This window comes from Corvus moneduloides, chromosome 19, assembly GCF_009650955.1.
Source record: "Corvus moneduloides isolate bCorMon1 chromosome 19, bCorMon1.pri, whole genome shotgun sequence".
NCBI lineage: Eukaryota > Metazoa > Chordata > Aves > Passeriformes > Corvidae > Corvus > Corvus moneduloides.
Window position 1 is genome coordinate 10,507,796 of NC_045494.1, and position 14,850 is coordinate 10,522,645.

General features: G+C 51.9%; 3 protein-coding genes across 5 annotated transcripts in view; 2 read left to right on the plus strand and 1 right to left on the minus strand.

The window, feature by feature from the left end:
- The first annotated feature begins 9 nt into the window (after positions 1-9).
- Positions 10-2,246, plus strand: ADPRM (ADP-ribose/CDP-alcohol diphosphatase, manganese dependent). The gene is made up of 3 exons (XM_032128619.1): positions 10-583; positions 1,121-1,237; positions 1,589-2,246. The coding sequence occupies exons 1-3, from the start codon at positions 31-33 to the stop codon at positions 1,873-1,875; spliced, it is 957 nt and encodes a 318-aa protein (XP_031984510.1). The 5' UTR covers positions 10-30; the 3' UTR covers positions 1,876-2,246.
- A 569-nt stretch (positions 2,247-2,815) lies between these two features.
- Positions 2,816-7,130, minus strand: TMEM220 (transmembrane protein 220). Of its 3 annotated transcripts, XM_032128623.1 has the most exons (6): positions 7,030-7,130; positions 6,896-6,925; positions 5,886-5,946; positions 4,635-4,758; positions 3,718-3,777; positions 2,816-3,428 (listed from the first exon to the last, which is right to left on the minus strand). In XM_032128623.1, the coding sequence occupies exons 1-6, from the start codon at positions 7,099-7,101 to the stop codon at positions 3,296-3,298; spliced, it is 480 nt and encodes a 159-aa protein (XP_031984514.1). In that variant the 5' UTR covers positions 7,102-7,130; the 3' UTR covers positions 2,816-3,295. The 3 variants fall into 3 exon arrangements, with proteins under 3 accessions (XP_031984514.1, XP_031984515.1, XP_031984513.1); XM_032128624.1 differs by lacking the exons at positions 2,816-3,428; positions 3,718-3,777; positions 4,635-4,758; positions 5,886-5,946 and adding an exon at positions 6,289-6,766; XM_032128622.1 differs by lacking the exons at positions 2,816-3,428; positions 3,718-3,777; positions 4,635-4,758; positions 5,886-5,946 and having other exon boundaries at positions 6,289-6,925.
- Positions 7,131-11,442: 4,312 nt separating this feature from the next.
- The window catches only part of MAP2K4 (mitogen-activated protein kinase kinase 4), a 76,057-nt gene continuing 72,649 nt past the window's right edge, over positions 11,443-14,850 (plus strand). Inside the window, exon 1 of the mRNA XM_032129011.1 lies at positions 11,443-11,639. Within this exon, the coding sequence (XP_031984902.1) occupies positions 11,549-11,639 (91 nt within the window). The 5' untranslated portion in view covers positions 11,443-11,548. The remainder of the gene's footprint in view (positions 11,640-14,850) is intronic.

Consider the following 14,850-nt stretch of genomic DNA (forward strand, 5'->3'; position numbering starts at 1 on the left):
GCCGCCCCTTCCGCCCCGCCCGAGGCCGCCATGCAGGCGGCGCCGCGCGTCGCCTTCGGGGTTGTCGCCGACATCCAGTTCGCGGACGCGGAGGACGGGCACGACTTCGGTGGCTGCCGGCGGCGCTACTACCGGCACAGCCTGCGCTTGCTGCGGGAGGCGGTGCGGGCGTGGGCAGACGAGAGCCCGCCGATAGACTTTGTGCTGCAGCTGGGCGATAGCATCGACGGGCAGAACGTCCGGCGCGGCGAGGCCGAGAGCGCCTTGCAGCAGGTGCTGGCGGTCCTGGGGGAGCTGTCGGTGCCGGTGCACCACGCGTGGGGCAACCACGAGCTCTACAACTTCAGCCGGGCCCGGCTGGTGCACTCCGGGCTGTACAGCCGCCCCGCGGGGGGCTCGGACGGGCCCCCGGACAGGGAGTGCCACGCCTATCACTGGAGCCCGGCCCCGCGGCTCCGCCTCGTCGTGCTCGACACCTACGACGTGAGCACCCTGGGCACGGAGCCCGGCAGCCCCCGCTACCAGGAGTCCGTGCGGGTGCTGCGGGAGAAGAACCCCAATGATGACCTCAACAGCCCCGCAGGTACCTCCGGCTTGGCAGGGGCGCGGGCGGCCGAGCCCTCGCTGCCCGGAGCTCCCGGTGCTGACAGCGGGATGCCGAGGGCTCGAGCATGTGCCTCATTGCTTCCGCCCTCCGCCGCCTCCCTGCCGTCCGTGCGGCTCTAGGCGGGCACAGGAGATGCTCCCCCGTACAGCTGGTGCTGCCCCGGTGCCTCTGGGCTGGGTCTGTGCTGTGCTCTGTGCCCCGCAGTGTCGGAACACCACGCAGCTGCTGGTGAAGCGGCTGTTGCAGAGCACCGAGTTGTGCCCGCCCTGTCCCATGCGGCGGGGGACACCCAGCAGTGGAAACCATGTTTGTGTAGTGTGACCAAAACTCCCGAAAACACTAACAGATAATCTCCTCCTTTGCGCAAGGAGGCTGGAGTTTTGATCCGAGAAATGCAAAAAAAAACCCCAAAAGGTTCTGAGAGTAAACCAACCATCAGCAGATTTACGTAAGGCAAATAGAGGAGCCATGGGAGGTGTATACATTTGTGCCTAACCTTCTTCTTCGTTGCAGGGCTCAAAGAACCTTACTTTGTAGCGTTTAATGGAGGATTTAGCCAAGCCCAGCTGGACTGGTTCAATGAAGTCCTCAAGTTCTCTGATGAAAACCAAGAAAAAGTTATAATTATGGGTACGTGGATATGGGGGGGGAGAGTATTAGAGAATCAGAATGATTTGTGCTGGAAGGGCCCTGAAAACTAAATACCCTGAATACTATATACCCCCCTGTATTTGATGGGGGGTATATACTCCCATGGAAATATGTGGGAAAAAAAAGTTAGCTAGCCTGTGTATGTTAGCTGTGGAAAACATGTAGCAGCTCTTGTGGCCCTGGTGAGATGGAACCTGTGAAAGAGCAGAACAGCAACCATGCCTCACTCTGGGGTGAGCTTTCTGTACTCAGCTGGATGGCTGAACTTCCCTAGCAATGAGGCGAATTTGTTACAGTTTCTCTCTTATTTCCTTTCCCTCTGGACTGCAGGTCATGTGCCCATTCATCCGTATGCTTCAAACGGGGTTTGCCTGGCCTGGAATTACAAGGCTGCCCTGTCAGTCATACACTCACACCGGTGCGTGGTCTGCGTCCTCGCAGGGCACCTGCACGACGGCGCCTACTGCCTGGACTCTCACGGAGTTCATCACCTCACCTTGGAGGGGGTGATCGAAACGCCACCAGAAAGCAACGCTTTTGGAACTATTTACGTCTATGAAGATAAAATGATACTAAAGGGAAGGGGCAGAATTCCCGACAGAGTTATGCATTTCTGAAATACGAGGCAAATATAGATTGCTCTTCTTCAGGAAGGACTCGGACAAAAGCATAGGAGATTCAGCTGTTTGCTTTTAGAAAGCTGTGCATGGCTGATACTTAATTGCTTTAGCTCAGACATTTTTCTCTTGGATACGGAATTTTAGAAATTATGTTTCTGTAAGAAAATACTTGATTTCTTTCTGGAGAACAGAGAAGGCCAGTAACTGAAATAAAATATATTTGAGTACAGAATGTTGATGTGAAATACCCAATCCAGACTGGATTGTTACTGTGAAAAGATGCAAACCATATAACGAATACTGTTCAAAAAAAGCCCCACTGCTATTCTCTCAGCGAGCATTAAAGCATGCAGAGTTGTACCTGCCCAGCCACATCTCAATTTATTTCTTTTCTGTGAACACCACAGTAAGGTCTCATGTCTGGCAGAATACATCCACCGTGTAGCCTAATTCAGTCTTCCAACATTGCTTTAAAAGACTGAAGTAATCCTCAGAAAAAGCTAAGGAGACTGGAGACCATCTCTGCTGCACCATGGAATGCTGCAGATACTTGGGCTGTGCTGTGTGTGCACAGCTGGGATCACCTGCAGCAGTGCCAAGAGAGCAAGCCCTGACACCAATCTAAAGAAAGGGAGTTGTGTGCTACACCTGGAGCTGTCCTGGCTCTGGCCCAGCCAGCTCCTGAGTCCAGTGTATCCACCTGTGCTTCCTTCCCCGGGATGAATAGTGGGGACATGCTTGCTGCTGCGTGGGTCCTGCTTTCCAAGAAAAATTAGGTGAGTGGCAGAGTTGTGACAGTGCCCACATCTGCTGGTGACAGGTTTGAATATGCATCTCCCAGAAAATAAAAGATATGGAGGCTTTCACTGAGTTTTCTTTAAAATATAGTGTTTATTACTCAGTAAAAACAGTGATTTTCAGTTAAAAATAGCAAAAATTATTTTTTCAGCTATATTTTACTTAGGACAGAAATACAGACTGCTCAATTTTCCAGTACATCTGAAATGGATTATCCAGGCACATATTTGAAAGTTCCATGGTTGTAAATAGTAATTTATTAAAATAGTATTTGCTTTACTTGTCCCTTATGTTACAGAATGGTAGATTTCCCAAAGTATGAAGTGATTGGAGAGTGATCCAGGGATGTGATGATATCTTGAATATACCATTAGAACACACATTGGATCAATGGTGCTTGGAAAATGTAAGCAGCAGCCAGCTGAACGGCGGTTTCCATAGAAAAATTCCCCACTCAGATTTGACAGTGTTCCTCAACATCTTCCTAAATCTCAAGTGGCACTGCTGGAAGCAGCCAGGTGTTCTTTGGTCCTATCAAACTGACACTAACCTTTCATTAAGCACCAAAAACAAAGGCAAGTAAGGACAGCATAGTTACTGTAGCCTTTCTCCCACCCAATTAAATCACCGTTTTGCAGTGTGTTGGCCAAGACTCTCGCATGTCTTTGTTCACATAAATGTACAGCCACGAAACAAAGGGGAAGAGGGCAACAACGACTGCAGCAACCAAGTGAACTCCTGCCAGGGGACTCCTAGAATGGAAGAAATGCAACAGAGTTACTTCAAATCACTGAATCTTTAAGGTTGAAAAAGACCTCCAGGATCATCAAGTCCAACCTTGGACTGTATACCACCATGCCCACTAAACCCCATTGTGCAGTGCCCCATCCAGTTATTTTTTTGAACACTTCCAGGAATGGTGACTCCATCACCTCCCTGGGGAGCCTGTGCCAATGCTTGACCAAAATCAGCCATGTGTTTTCAGGGAGCTAGTCACTAAATGTGAACATGAGAATGGATTATAAAAAAGAGAAAACTTACTTTGCTGAACTGCGACAAAGACTCATCCATACTGTAATAATCACCAGACCAAACAATTCTCTAAAAAGCCAACCAAAAAACAGATCAGAAAATAATACAAACACATGTCTACGTTCAGGCAATACAAATTTTGCCTCCACAGCAGTTCTTCTTCTTCTCTAAAGGAGAAGAAGAACTACTTCAGTCATCTTCTTCTCCTTTGGAGAAGTTCAATATATTTTACTAGGATTATAATTACAAAGGTATTTACAAGAATTAACTTTGCTTCCCACCACAAATCTTCAAACAGACATGACAGCTAAACAGCTGCGGAAATTCCTGCCTCCACTTTTTGTTCTACTGCTGGACTTATATTCCGTAGCACATTTCTCTCATTAACATAGGCAAAGCAGGCACATTTCTCTCATTAACATAGAGCAAAGCAGCATCCCAGTTTTGTCATTAGGTGCAGAAGTAGCTGCCAGTACTTTGCAAGCACCTACTTTTTAGGCAACTCCTGAATGTCCAGGTGAGAAATTCTCCCTCCTTCTCAATCCCTAGCAGTTTCAAGGACTCAGCAGCCCATGCCAGATAAACATGCCTTTGGTATTGCCTCAGAAGTTTTCAAAACATTAACTACCACTCCTACAGCTCCAGGAAAAGAGCACAAAGCTGTTTCACTGTGCTTGTGCCCTGGTCTCTGAAAGCCAGACCAAGTAAATCTAACTGCCACAATCAGGGAAGCAATGACTGTTGACTTCCCTGTGTCCAAGGAGTCACTGGTTTGGAGCATTAGGGTCCCTCCTCTTTGGTCTGATTCCTCTGGACCAATAGCACTCACTGCAACAGCCCAGAAATAAAGTTTTGGAAGGTGACATCAGAAGGAGACGGCCTGGTGAGCTGGATTCGGGCAGGGGCAAATAAAACCCACTGCTTACCTGCCTTCCTCTTCGTGAAAAATGTTCCCTTGGGTATAAGCAAACAAAGAGTAAGCCAAGGCAATGGTCCCAACAACACAGACCACAGAATGAAGGTCACAGAGGCTCCTCCAAACATCATTATCTGAGGAAAAAACCAGACTGTCAGCAACTATCATGAAGCATAAAGTAAACCCTAAGCATGTGTGTCTTCCAGAGACCTGAATGGCAAATAACCCCTTGGTGAATTTACATAAACCTGCAGTTTAACAAAAGTTGTGCTATTCTAGTCTTTATTTTCCACAGATCTTGACACAAGGAGAAACCTAACTGTGAGTTTAACATGCAGATTCTCTTGACCAGCCAAATGCCATTATGCTGCCTATCACACACACACAAACCTCCCCTGAAATGTTCAAAACCACAAATGACCAACCCTCACGAGTTCTGAACTTAGGAATGCTGCCACTTTACATGCTTCAGGTAGCTGGAACGCTATTGACTGCAGCAGTGTAATTTGTGACAATACCACACACTCCTGAAGGTTTTCTCTTTTAAGTGTGATTTTAGTTTAGCCAGTGTAAGTATTCACCCAGAACAGATAGAGTCACTTTGTGTATATAAAATGGCCTTATGTAAAAGTATTTCCATTGAATTAAAATACAAAAATTTTAACCATGTTCTGAAGTCCTGAAACAAATCTGATCTGAATGATCCTCTGAACTGCCATTAGCCCCCACAGCAAACACCCTTGGAAACACAGCCTTTGAATGTTCTTACTGCTCCCATTGCTCTGTGGGGCAGCAGCAATACCTGGCACTGAACAAGACCTTTAGCACTTTCACGGGACTGTGCAAAGCTCAGCTGCTCTTGCATGAGGTAGATAAACAAAAACACAGATTTATAACAATGAAACAAATTGAATTAATGTGCTACGGTCAACACAGAGCCAGGTTCAGAGCATGCTCCCAGGCTTCTGCTCCAGTCGGGCTTTGAGCTGGAATCAGGGTGCAGGCCCATCCCAGCAGCTGGGCTTTCTGCAGGGCTCCTCTCCTCCCCTGCAGCATGTCCAGCCACCAGCACTAAAGCAATGACCAGCTTTTGCAGAAACAGATCCTGCAGCTTTTTGCCCTCAGAAGGTAGTAGGATGTGTTTCCACACAGCCCGATTTTAATCTGTGGTTTAATTTAAAAAAAAAAAAAAAAAAGGCAAAACAACAACCTTTTGGGGGCAAAATTTGAGCAGAGACTGTTGTGCACACCAGTATCATACCTGTTACTGAAGGGTTGATGCTGACAAGCAGTGTCAGGGCAGCTGGCACTAAGTAGACAACCTGTTAATGACATATAAATCTACTCGGCAGCAAAACTTTGCAAGGTCAGGAAGCAGAAGTACCCACCCACAGCAGCACTTCCCCCCTTTACTGCAGTTTGTCAGAGGCACAGAGCAGATCCCAGTCCCTTGCCCTCCGGCATGCCCTGGTACTGCTAGTGCTCATCTTCACCATCATCACACAAAATCCCGGGCCATGAGCCCAGAGCGAGCCCTTGTTCCTCCGCTCCTGGGTTACGGACCTGACCAACCACTGCAGAGCCCCTTCCCTGAATCCCGATCCTCCAGGGAAAGCACTGACGGGACAGGGTCCTCCCCGGCCCTGGGCTCCCCAAACTTTCCACCTGCGCTGGGGCGTTTTGCCCGCCTTTGGTGCCGCTGCCAGAGGCGCTCACGCACCCCAGGCCACGCAGGGGCAGCCCCTGCCCTGGAAGCAGCTCCTGTCACACACAGACCGTCCCCGTCTGCCCTCGGCTCCCAGCCCGGCGCACGGGGGCTGCTCCTGGGGCCGGGGGCTGCTCCTGGGGCCGAGGCAGGGCGGGCACAGGAGGGGGGTTCGCTCCCCGTTTCCCTTCGAGGCCCAGCTGAGCGGCAGAAGGCGGATCCCGCTGGTGACTCAAGGCAAGCACAGGGCCACGGGCACAGGGGAGCGCCGGGTACGAGGAACGCGAGCAGCTCGGAGCGCTCTGCACAGGGAAGCGATGCTCTGCAGGGGCAGGTGCGGATCTAGGGTGAAATAAGGCAGATCCTGGAAGCACGGTCGGATTCCAGCCGTCGCTGCAGTAGAGACATCGTTTTCCCGGCGTCTGCCCGCTCTTCAGCTGGAAGCCGGGAGCAGGTTTCCTTTGGCGGCTCCGGATCGGACGGGCGCAAGCAGAGAGGGGCTGGGGCCACCGGGACCTCCGGGGCAGGAGGAGCCGAAGGGCAAGGGAAGGGCGGCCCGTACTCACCATCCACAGCCCCGCGTCGGGGTCGTTCACCTGCAGCGGGAGGCGTGCACTGAGACCCCACAGCCGCCGGCCCGGCCGAGGCCGCGCTCCGCAGGAGGGGAGCGGAGGGGACGGGAGGGAAGCCCCGGCCTCACCTGCACGGCGGCCGCCAGCCCGAAGAAGGCAGCCATGAACACATTGCAAAGCCGCCACAGCCGCGCCGCCATGGCCGGGGCGGGCCGGGGGCGGGACAGAGGGGCGGGCCCCGGCCCCGATCCCGGCCCCGATCCCGGCCCCGATCCCGATCCTGATCCCGATCCCGATCCTGATCCCGGCCCCGATCCCGATCCCGGCCCCGATCCCGATCCCGATCCCGATCCCGGCGCCGATGCCGATGCCGATGCCGAGCCCAGCCCAGCGGAGCTGCCTGGGACGGGACGCTCAGCACAGCGATAGTGCCAGGGAAGAGAGGCCCTGGCACAGGTTGCCCAGAGAAGCTGTGGCTGCCCCATCCCTGGAATTGTCCAAGGCCAAGGTCTGGCAATCCTATGAGCGATCAAAGTTCAGTGACACAAGAGCAAGGGAAGGCAAAAGGGCCCTCTGTCTCTCCTGAGGGTACCGTGGGAAGGAGGGATTGGTTTACCAGCTGTGGCGTTCTTTGCTGCTCTAATTCACAGAATATTCTGAGCTGGAAGGGACCCATAAAGATTATCGAGTCCAAGTCGATAAAATGGCCCACACGGGGATCAAACCCACAACCTTCATATTAGCACCGTGCTCTGGCCAACTGAGCTAAATGGAATTCCAAAGCAATCAGGCTGTAACATGCCTTAGAAATAAAAAGATCTTTCAGTGTTGGGTGTGCTTACTGCAAAGAAAAGGTCGAGGCTGTCCGCTTTAAAGCTTTGCCAACTCTCCCGAGCACTTCCTCCAACCACCCGCTCCAGGGACACAGGAGACTTTATCGGCAGAAGGCAATACTGACTTCTCCCATGAGAGGGAGGCCAAGAACCTTTAATATCCTTGAGTAGAACTTGAGCTACTCGTTCCTCGATATTAGGCAAAACATCTTCTCTCCTTATGACTCTCTGGATCTCCTACTTACCCCATAGCAGTCCAAGCTTATCTTCACTTTGGCAACTCCACCTGTAAAGAACAGAGGCAGCAGGGATGGGCCCTGCAGCCAAGCTGTGATATTGAGAGCCAGGACGTTTCCCAAGGGCCTGTACCAGAGATGTTACTACAACACTGGCTTAGTCACCCATCGCAGGGACCCATTCCATAATGGCCCTCATCATTGTGTCATGAATGGTTATAGATTGGTTTAGGTTGGATCAAAAGTGATAAAAAGGCTCTGGGTGGGCAGGTGAAGGGTTTGGGGGCTTTGGTGTGTTCCTGGCCCCGGAACACTGACTGCAATTCCAATAGGGACATCTGGGGATAAATGCATGGTTGCACAGCTGATATTGCCAAAAGGGCTCTGGGTTTAGCTGCCTTAACTGGTGGGTCAGGTGCCAGGAGCAGGGAAGGATGGGGCCCACCTTCCTGAGAATGGGAGCAGCCCCATATTCCCTGATTGACCAACTTCAGAGGACACATTTCTGAAGCAAAGGCAAACCCATCCCTGGGATTGTTTTTGCTCAAGGACCTGGGTGCACCAGGTGGGTAATGCAGAGGGACAGGAAAACATGATACATACCTCAAGGGGATTTGATGTTTGGGTGAGAACAGTCTGTAATGTTGAATTGCATGTGAAATATTGGTTGTTGAATGACAATGCCACAGTGTATCATAGCTACCATGGACTGCTCCAGATGCACCAGTCATGGACTAAATGAACTCAACAGACATCTTTGTGGGGATGGCCAGTGACTACTGAAATAATACCTGTGCTTGTGTAGAGTTATATGAATATACATGTATATGTATGTAACATAGTTGGAAAGTATAAGATCTGGGCATGATGTAAATGGTACAGAATAAGGGGTGGATGATGTCCTGGTTGCAGAGAGAAGGGAACATCAGGAAAAAATGCTGACAAACCACTCTCATTTCCTGGTGTGGCACAAATTTTTAGGCATAAAGTGAAAAGTAACAGATGTCACATATGTTGACTTTAGGAAGGTTCTTAACACTGGCGTTCCTGAGCCCTTCTTAAGAAGATAAAAGGGCATGGTGAGTGTAAAACTGGTGAGATCATTGTACCTCAAGTGCTAATTATCAGTGTTTGTCAAAATGGAAGGACATATTCAGGGAATTTTTGCAGGGGTCCATTCTGATGCCAGATATTTTTAATTACTTCAGTTAACAGCCTGGATGATTAACACCCATGACTGCCTTATTAAACCTGGTAATTACTCCAGGCTGTTGAGGACAGCAAAGACAACAGGATTCAGCACTTGATGGAGAAATGGCCTGCAATCTACAGGGCAATATTCAACAAGTACAACTTCCAGCATTACTTTTATGAACAGTGAGCAACATAGGTTCAGGTGAGGGAACTGTGTGGATGCAGTTTTCAAAAAAAACCTAAACCAAAAACCAACCAACCAACAACAACAAACCAGCAAAAAAAAAAAAACAACAAAAAAAACCCCCCACCAACCCAAAAACACCCTCCTCCCCCCCCAAAAAAAAAAGTGTCTATAGTGTAATGGAGAGCAAACTGAACACCAGCAATGGAAAAGGCAAATGCCATCCTGGAGCATGTGAGCTGTAGCCTGCAAGGCAAGCTGGGGTAGTATGCCTAGCTAGGGATGCTGTACTTCAAAAAATGCAGATGAACAAAGAAAACATCAAAGGAGGTCAGTGAGGATGCTGGGAGGCATAGAAAACATGAAGAAAGGCTGAAGGAAATGAATTGATGTAATATGTAGAAGAGAAAGCTGAGGCGAGGACAGGAAGGGAAACATTGCGGTTCAATGTTGCACATCATCAAGTGCCCAAGGGGTCATTTTAAAGGCCATGGCCATAGTGAACAGGGCAGGATATAAAAGATTTCAAATTAAAAATAAATCCTGCAGTTAGGCTTTTGGATGATGTTAGAATGTGCGCCAGAACAGATTGCTAGGGAATGGCACAACTGGAGGTCTTTAAGGGAAGGTTTCACAAACATGTCAGAATGGGTACTGTTGATCTTCCCAGACTTGCAGTGAGGGGAAAGTATGACTTTACCTAATTGTAAACAAACCACATGTAGGTGGCACAAAGCAGAAGTGGAAGTCAGCTTGCGCCAGTGTTTGCCAGTGGGCACTGGGTTTCTGCATCATAGCCTGTGGGGTGCCAACCCTGGACCTGCACTCAGGGGTTAATGCAGAAGAGAAGGCTTAAGCAAAACAGAGACGAGAAAGAAGAGATGTGGGATTAGGGAGGGGAGCAGTTCTGAGCTCTTCTCCCACTTCCTGACAAAGGTGAGCTCAGCAGAGTGTGAGTTGCTCCCTGCAGAGCAGGGTTTGGGCAGAAGGCTTTTTCAGGGGCTTTTTCAACCTTTCTCCCGGACCCCCCCGCCCCCAACGGAGCAGGGAAACCAGAAGACTCAGAAGACTCTAAAATGGAAGAAGATACTTTCCTAAGTTCAAAACATATGAGGAAAGAAAAATCTTGCCTTAATATGCGGCAAGAGGAATCAATATGAGCTGAACTGGGAGAGAAAGAAGAAAAAATCAAGGCAGGTTGGGGAGGCAGCTCCTGCCCCAACCTCCTCCCGCACTGCACTTGCACAAAGGATGGTGGTTTACAGTTCCTGGAGGCACTTCCAGTGTGTGTTCAGGGCTGTATTATCACCTCCACAGTGGCCTGGGCAACGGAGCAGCAGGGAAAGAGTCCTCATACTTCTAACGCGTGGGACATCCAGCTCTTACCTCAGCCCATCTCCATTCATAAAGGGGGTCACTATTATTTCTGTTACAAAGATGAGGGCACAAGACCTCCTATAGGCGAAGGGACTCCCCTCCGTCATGCAGCAGGCTGGAGAGAGCCCACGGCTCTGGGGAAACCATTTCACTTCTCTAATTCACAGTATGTGCTGCCCCTACGACTAGGAGTGTAGGTTTGCTGGAGTTAAGAGGAATGGTCAGAAACCATGTGCTGGCATGAACAGCAGTGGCCAAGAGCAGAAGGAAAATGAGAGGGAGGCCGATGGTGGCAGTAAGAGGCTCATGCCCTGGGTATCCGAGAAAGCACGGCAAGGAGTTATGCCTTGTGGTCTCGGGGGAGTCAGGAGAAGTTTGCAAGGGGCTGTCTGTGTGGGAGAGGTCCTAACCCTAGGGTGAAGATGAGAAATGCGATAAAGCTGCTCGGGCCGACTGCCGGCCCCCGAAGGGCCTCCCCGGCCACACGGACGTGAGACAGGACAGCAGATGTCCGGGCGGCCCCGGCGGAAGGGCTGGCGGGGCCGAGCGCAGCGCGGGGTCCCCTGACAGGCTGCGGGCGATGCCCCCCGGCCCGAGGGAGCGGGAGCGAAGCGGAGCCGCAGGACCGCCCGGGGATGCCCCGTCCCCCCGCGGGAGGCAGCGCCGCCCCCTCCCCGCCGCAGCGGTGCCGCAGGCGCGGGGCCCCGGCGGGGAGGGGTTTCGCGGCCCCAGCCGGGGGCGGACGGGCGGCGGGGCCGTGTGTCCTGCCCTGCCGGGGAGGGCCCTGCGCAGCGCCGCCGCCGCTGCTCCCGCTCCGCGCACAATGGCGACTCCCAGCCCCAGCGGCGGCTCCGGGGGGAGCGGGAGCGGGCCCGGCCCGGGCGCCGCCAGCAGCAGCAGCAGCAGCATGCAGGGTAAGCACCGCCGGCCCGGGCAGCGCCGGACCTCGCCGAGCCGGGCCGGAGCCGCCGCGGGTCTCGCCCTGCCCGGGCCGTGGGGACCCCTGGGCGCTCCCGGCTCGCGCCCCCCGCGCTGGGCCGCGGCTGTGGAGCGGCGCTGCCCGTGGGAAGCCCCGGCTCGGCCCGGCCCTGGCGGCCCCGCTCCGGGCCTGCCCCGCTGGCGGCCCGGCCGCGCCCGGCGCGCTCGGCGGGAGGAAGCGCGGCCCTGGCCCTGCCCGCCGGGGCTGCCGGGGCTCAGGGCCTGCCCGGAGCTCGGCCCCGGCCGCTGGGACAAAGGCTGGGCTGGACGCGACTCCGGCCTCTCCCGGCCGGGGACGGTTCTGCGGCCGCTCCGGGTGACCGGTGCAGGCCGCGGCTGCAGCAGCATCCCTGGGGGCCCCGGCCGGAGCGAAGTGCGCCGGGAGCGGCCCATGCCCGCAGGAGCCCCGCGGTGCGGCCGGGGAGCGGCGGCAGCCGGGCCGGGGCTGCGGCACGACGGCACTGCCCCGGCCAGCCGCGGGCTCCCCCGGTCCTCCGCCTCCGGTATATGCTTTTCTCAAGACAAACGTTTCAGTAAAATCAGTTCAACGCGAACTTGCGGTTCAGTTTCGTTCCGTTCCGATGGAAATTTACAGTGCTGCAGCGGGTCGTGTTGGTTCCCACCGGCACTTGTTGATGGTTGAGCAGCCTTGCAAAAACGGTGAATATTTGTTTTTCAGAAAGGCCTCAGCAAACCCTTTGAGTTTCTCTTTTAAAGTTAGACCACTGAAAAATACTCTTTGGTTGAGCAACATTTTAGGCCTTATTAGGCTGAGGTGGCACAGTGCTGGTTTGTTTTTTTTTTTAAGTTAAATACAGGGATGGTAATATTAAAGAAGCAGTTTGCCTTGTTTTGGGAGCAGGAAAAAGGAAAGGTTACTCTCTCTGTGACAGAAGTGCAGGTACTGTCAGGAAATAATGTTTGTCACGTTTATTTGCTCTATTCTGTGTTCTGCCCTCCTGGTATGGACTGTGCTGAGACTGGTGGGGACTTCTTTGGGCAAAGAACTGATGGTTAAACTGAAGAATTTGGTATACTTGGAGTAAAAAGGTGAATTTTGGCTCCTTGTAGCTTCTACCTCATGAAGGATTACGTTTTGGGCCTTGTCAAGCTAGTATTATCCATCTTTCAAAAACCAGAGTCCCAGACCTTGTGAATGAAATGCATGGGTTAAAAGCTTGACCATGATATGCCAAAGCAGTAGTGATTAAATAAGAACTAGCCTTGTAGTCCAGTTACAGCCCTCGATGTTGCCCCTTGTATTTCCACCTCACCCATTTTTCATATTTGAGTCGTTCCTCTGAATCACCTGTGTCTCCAAGGCTGAGAGTTGGTTTTGCACCCTGGCACCTGTGATGCCCTGTGAGCTCGTGGTGATGTAGCATCTGCACGCTCTCTCCAGTGGAGGAAGGGCAGTTGGTTCTGCTGTAGGTGGTTTAAAGTGGCTGTTTAAATATGGATTCAGGACTATGGGCCAGTGTGATGATGCCCAAATGCCGGTGGTTTTTCCTAAGGTAACAGATGAGTGTTTAGGTGTCCCAGGAGGAGTTGCTTGTGGGATCCTGGATGGGCTCTGGAGCAGCAGATTGCTGTGGCTATGATGGTTCCTGGAACCTGCAAGAAACTCTGTCCCAGAAGGACCAGTGCTGCCACACCACCTGCATGGGCTCTGGGTGCGGTGGGAAGGGGCTGGACGTGGCTGCAGGTGGTGTGCAGGCTGCTGGGGCAGATCTGGCTGCTCTCCAAGATGCACAGTGGCCTTGCCCACAACATGTGTTCCTGCTGATGCCAAGGCAAGCTGAGTTGAACAAAGAAAACCTGACAAAAGTGGCGAGTGTTTCAAAGTTGGGGATGCCCAGCTTGTGGTGGGGCTGGGCAGGCATTGGAGCAAGGGAGGTGCAGGAATTCATTGCTGGGTGGGGAGAAGAGTAGGTGGGACTGCGTCGGTGTTGATTTAATTGGCTTAAACAGCATGACAAGGTGGAGCAGGGAAGTCATTAAGCTGGAAAAAAGTAATTATATTAAAAAAAAAAGTTCTGCTCAGTTAATTTTCAGCCAGAAACGCTCTGACCTGGGTTGTGCAACTGCTGCTGTGACGGAGGTGGCAGTGGGAGAGGATGGAACTCTCATGCCAAGGGACTGTGACAGTGCTCCCCTGGACAGCAGTCTGTTGCTTTTGGAGACCCTGCCCGGAGGCCATGCACTTGGGCAAGCTCACCTGGGGAGAGAGTCCCTTGCAGGGGATTTCTGTTTTGGTGTCAAGGCCAGCAGTTTTATAAGGAGTGTCAGCTGTCACAGCATTCATCAGGGTCTGGGGATACGGCAGAGTCGTGAGGATGGTGGTACAGGGGAGAAGTCTTCAGAGAAATTGAGGCCCATCGCATCGATGTCTGGGGCAAGGGTAGCACATCCAGAAGGTCTCTGCAAGCCACCCAGTTTTGGTTTTCATTCTGTATCCTACACCATTTTTGATATGCAAAGGCTAAAGTCCTGCAGGTGACAGGGACACTGCCCTGTCCATGTGCTGGGCTCACTATGCAGCCATGACCCTCAAGCCTGGTGGTCAAGCAAGGGGTTGCTTCAGGCCTTCTCACCTTATTGTTCTGCGTTGCCCCAGCTTCAAGCTTATGTCTTCTTTTGGCTGCCTGGGTCAGCTGCCCATGCCAAAGGACCTGGAGCTTCACTTCTTCCCAAAGAGTCTCCTGGCCAGTGCAGTTCATGGTGCTGTGTTCAAGGTAAAGCTTGGAAACAAAGGAGAGCTGGGCTTCTGAGTATTAAAATAGATCCTATTCTATAACTTCTTAAATGTCTGCTGCATGCACACTGAAGTGTGTCCAGATGTTGGTGACTGCTGGCCTGAAGAGTTGTTGTCCTTCTTACTCATGTGTAATGTTAAAGTTCAGGAACAGTCTTGAATATTTAGTGTCCTGGATGTTTTGTGGAGGAAACAGATTCTGCGGGAAGTAGGATACCTTTGACAGTGATTTAAGGGAAAAACAGCACCCAAATGGTAATTGGAGCAATTTTGTGTTTCTCTCATTGCCAAAATTAGTAATAGTCATTACTGCTACCATTATTCAGAAGATGATCATTTGAAGAATTGTGGTATGAAATCTAGAAATGTAGTTAATTCTAAGGCATAGGGAG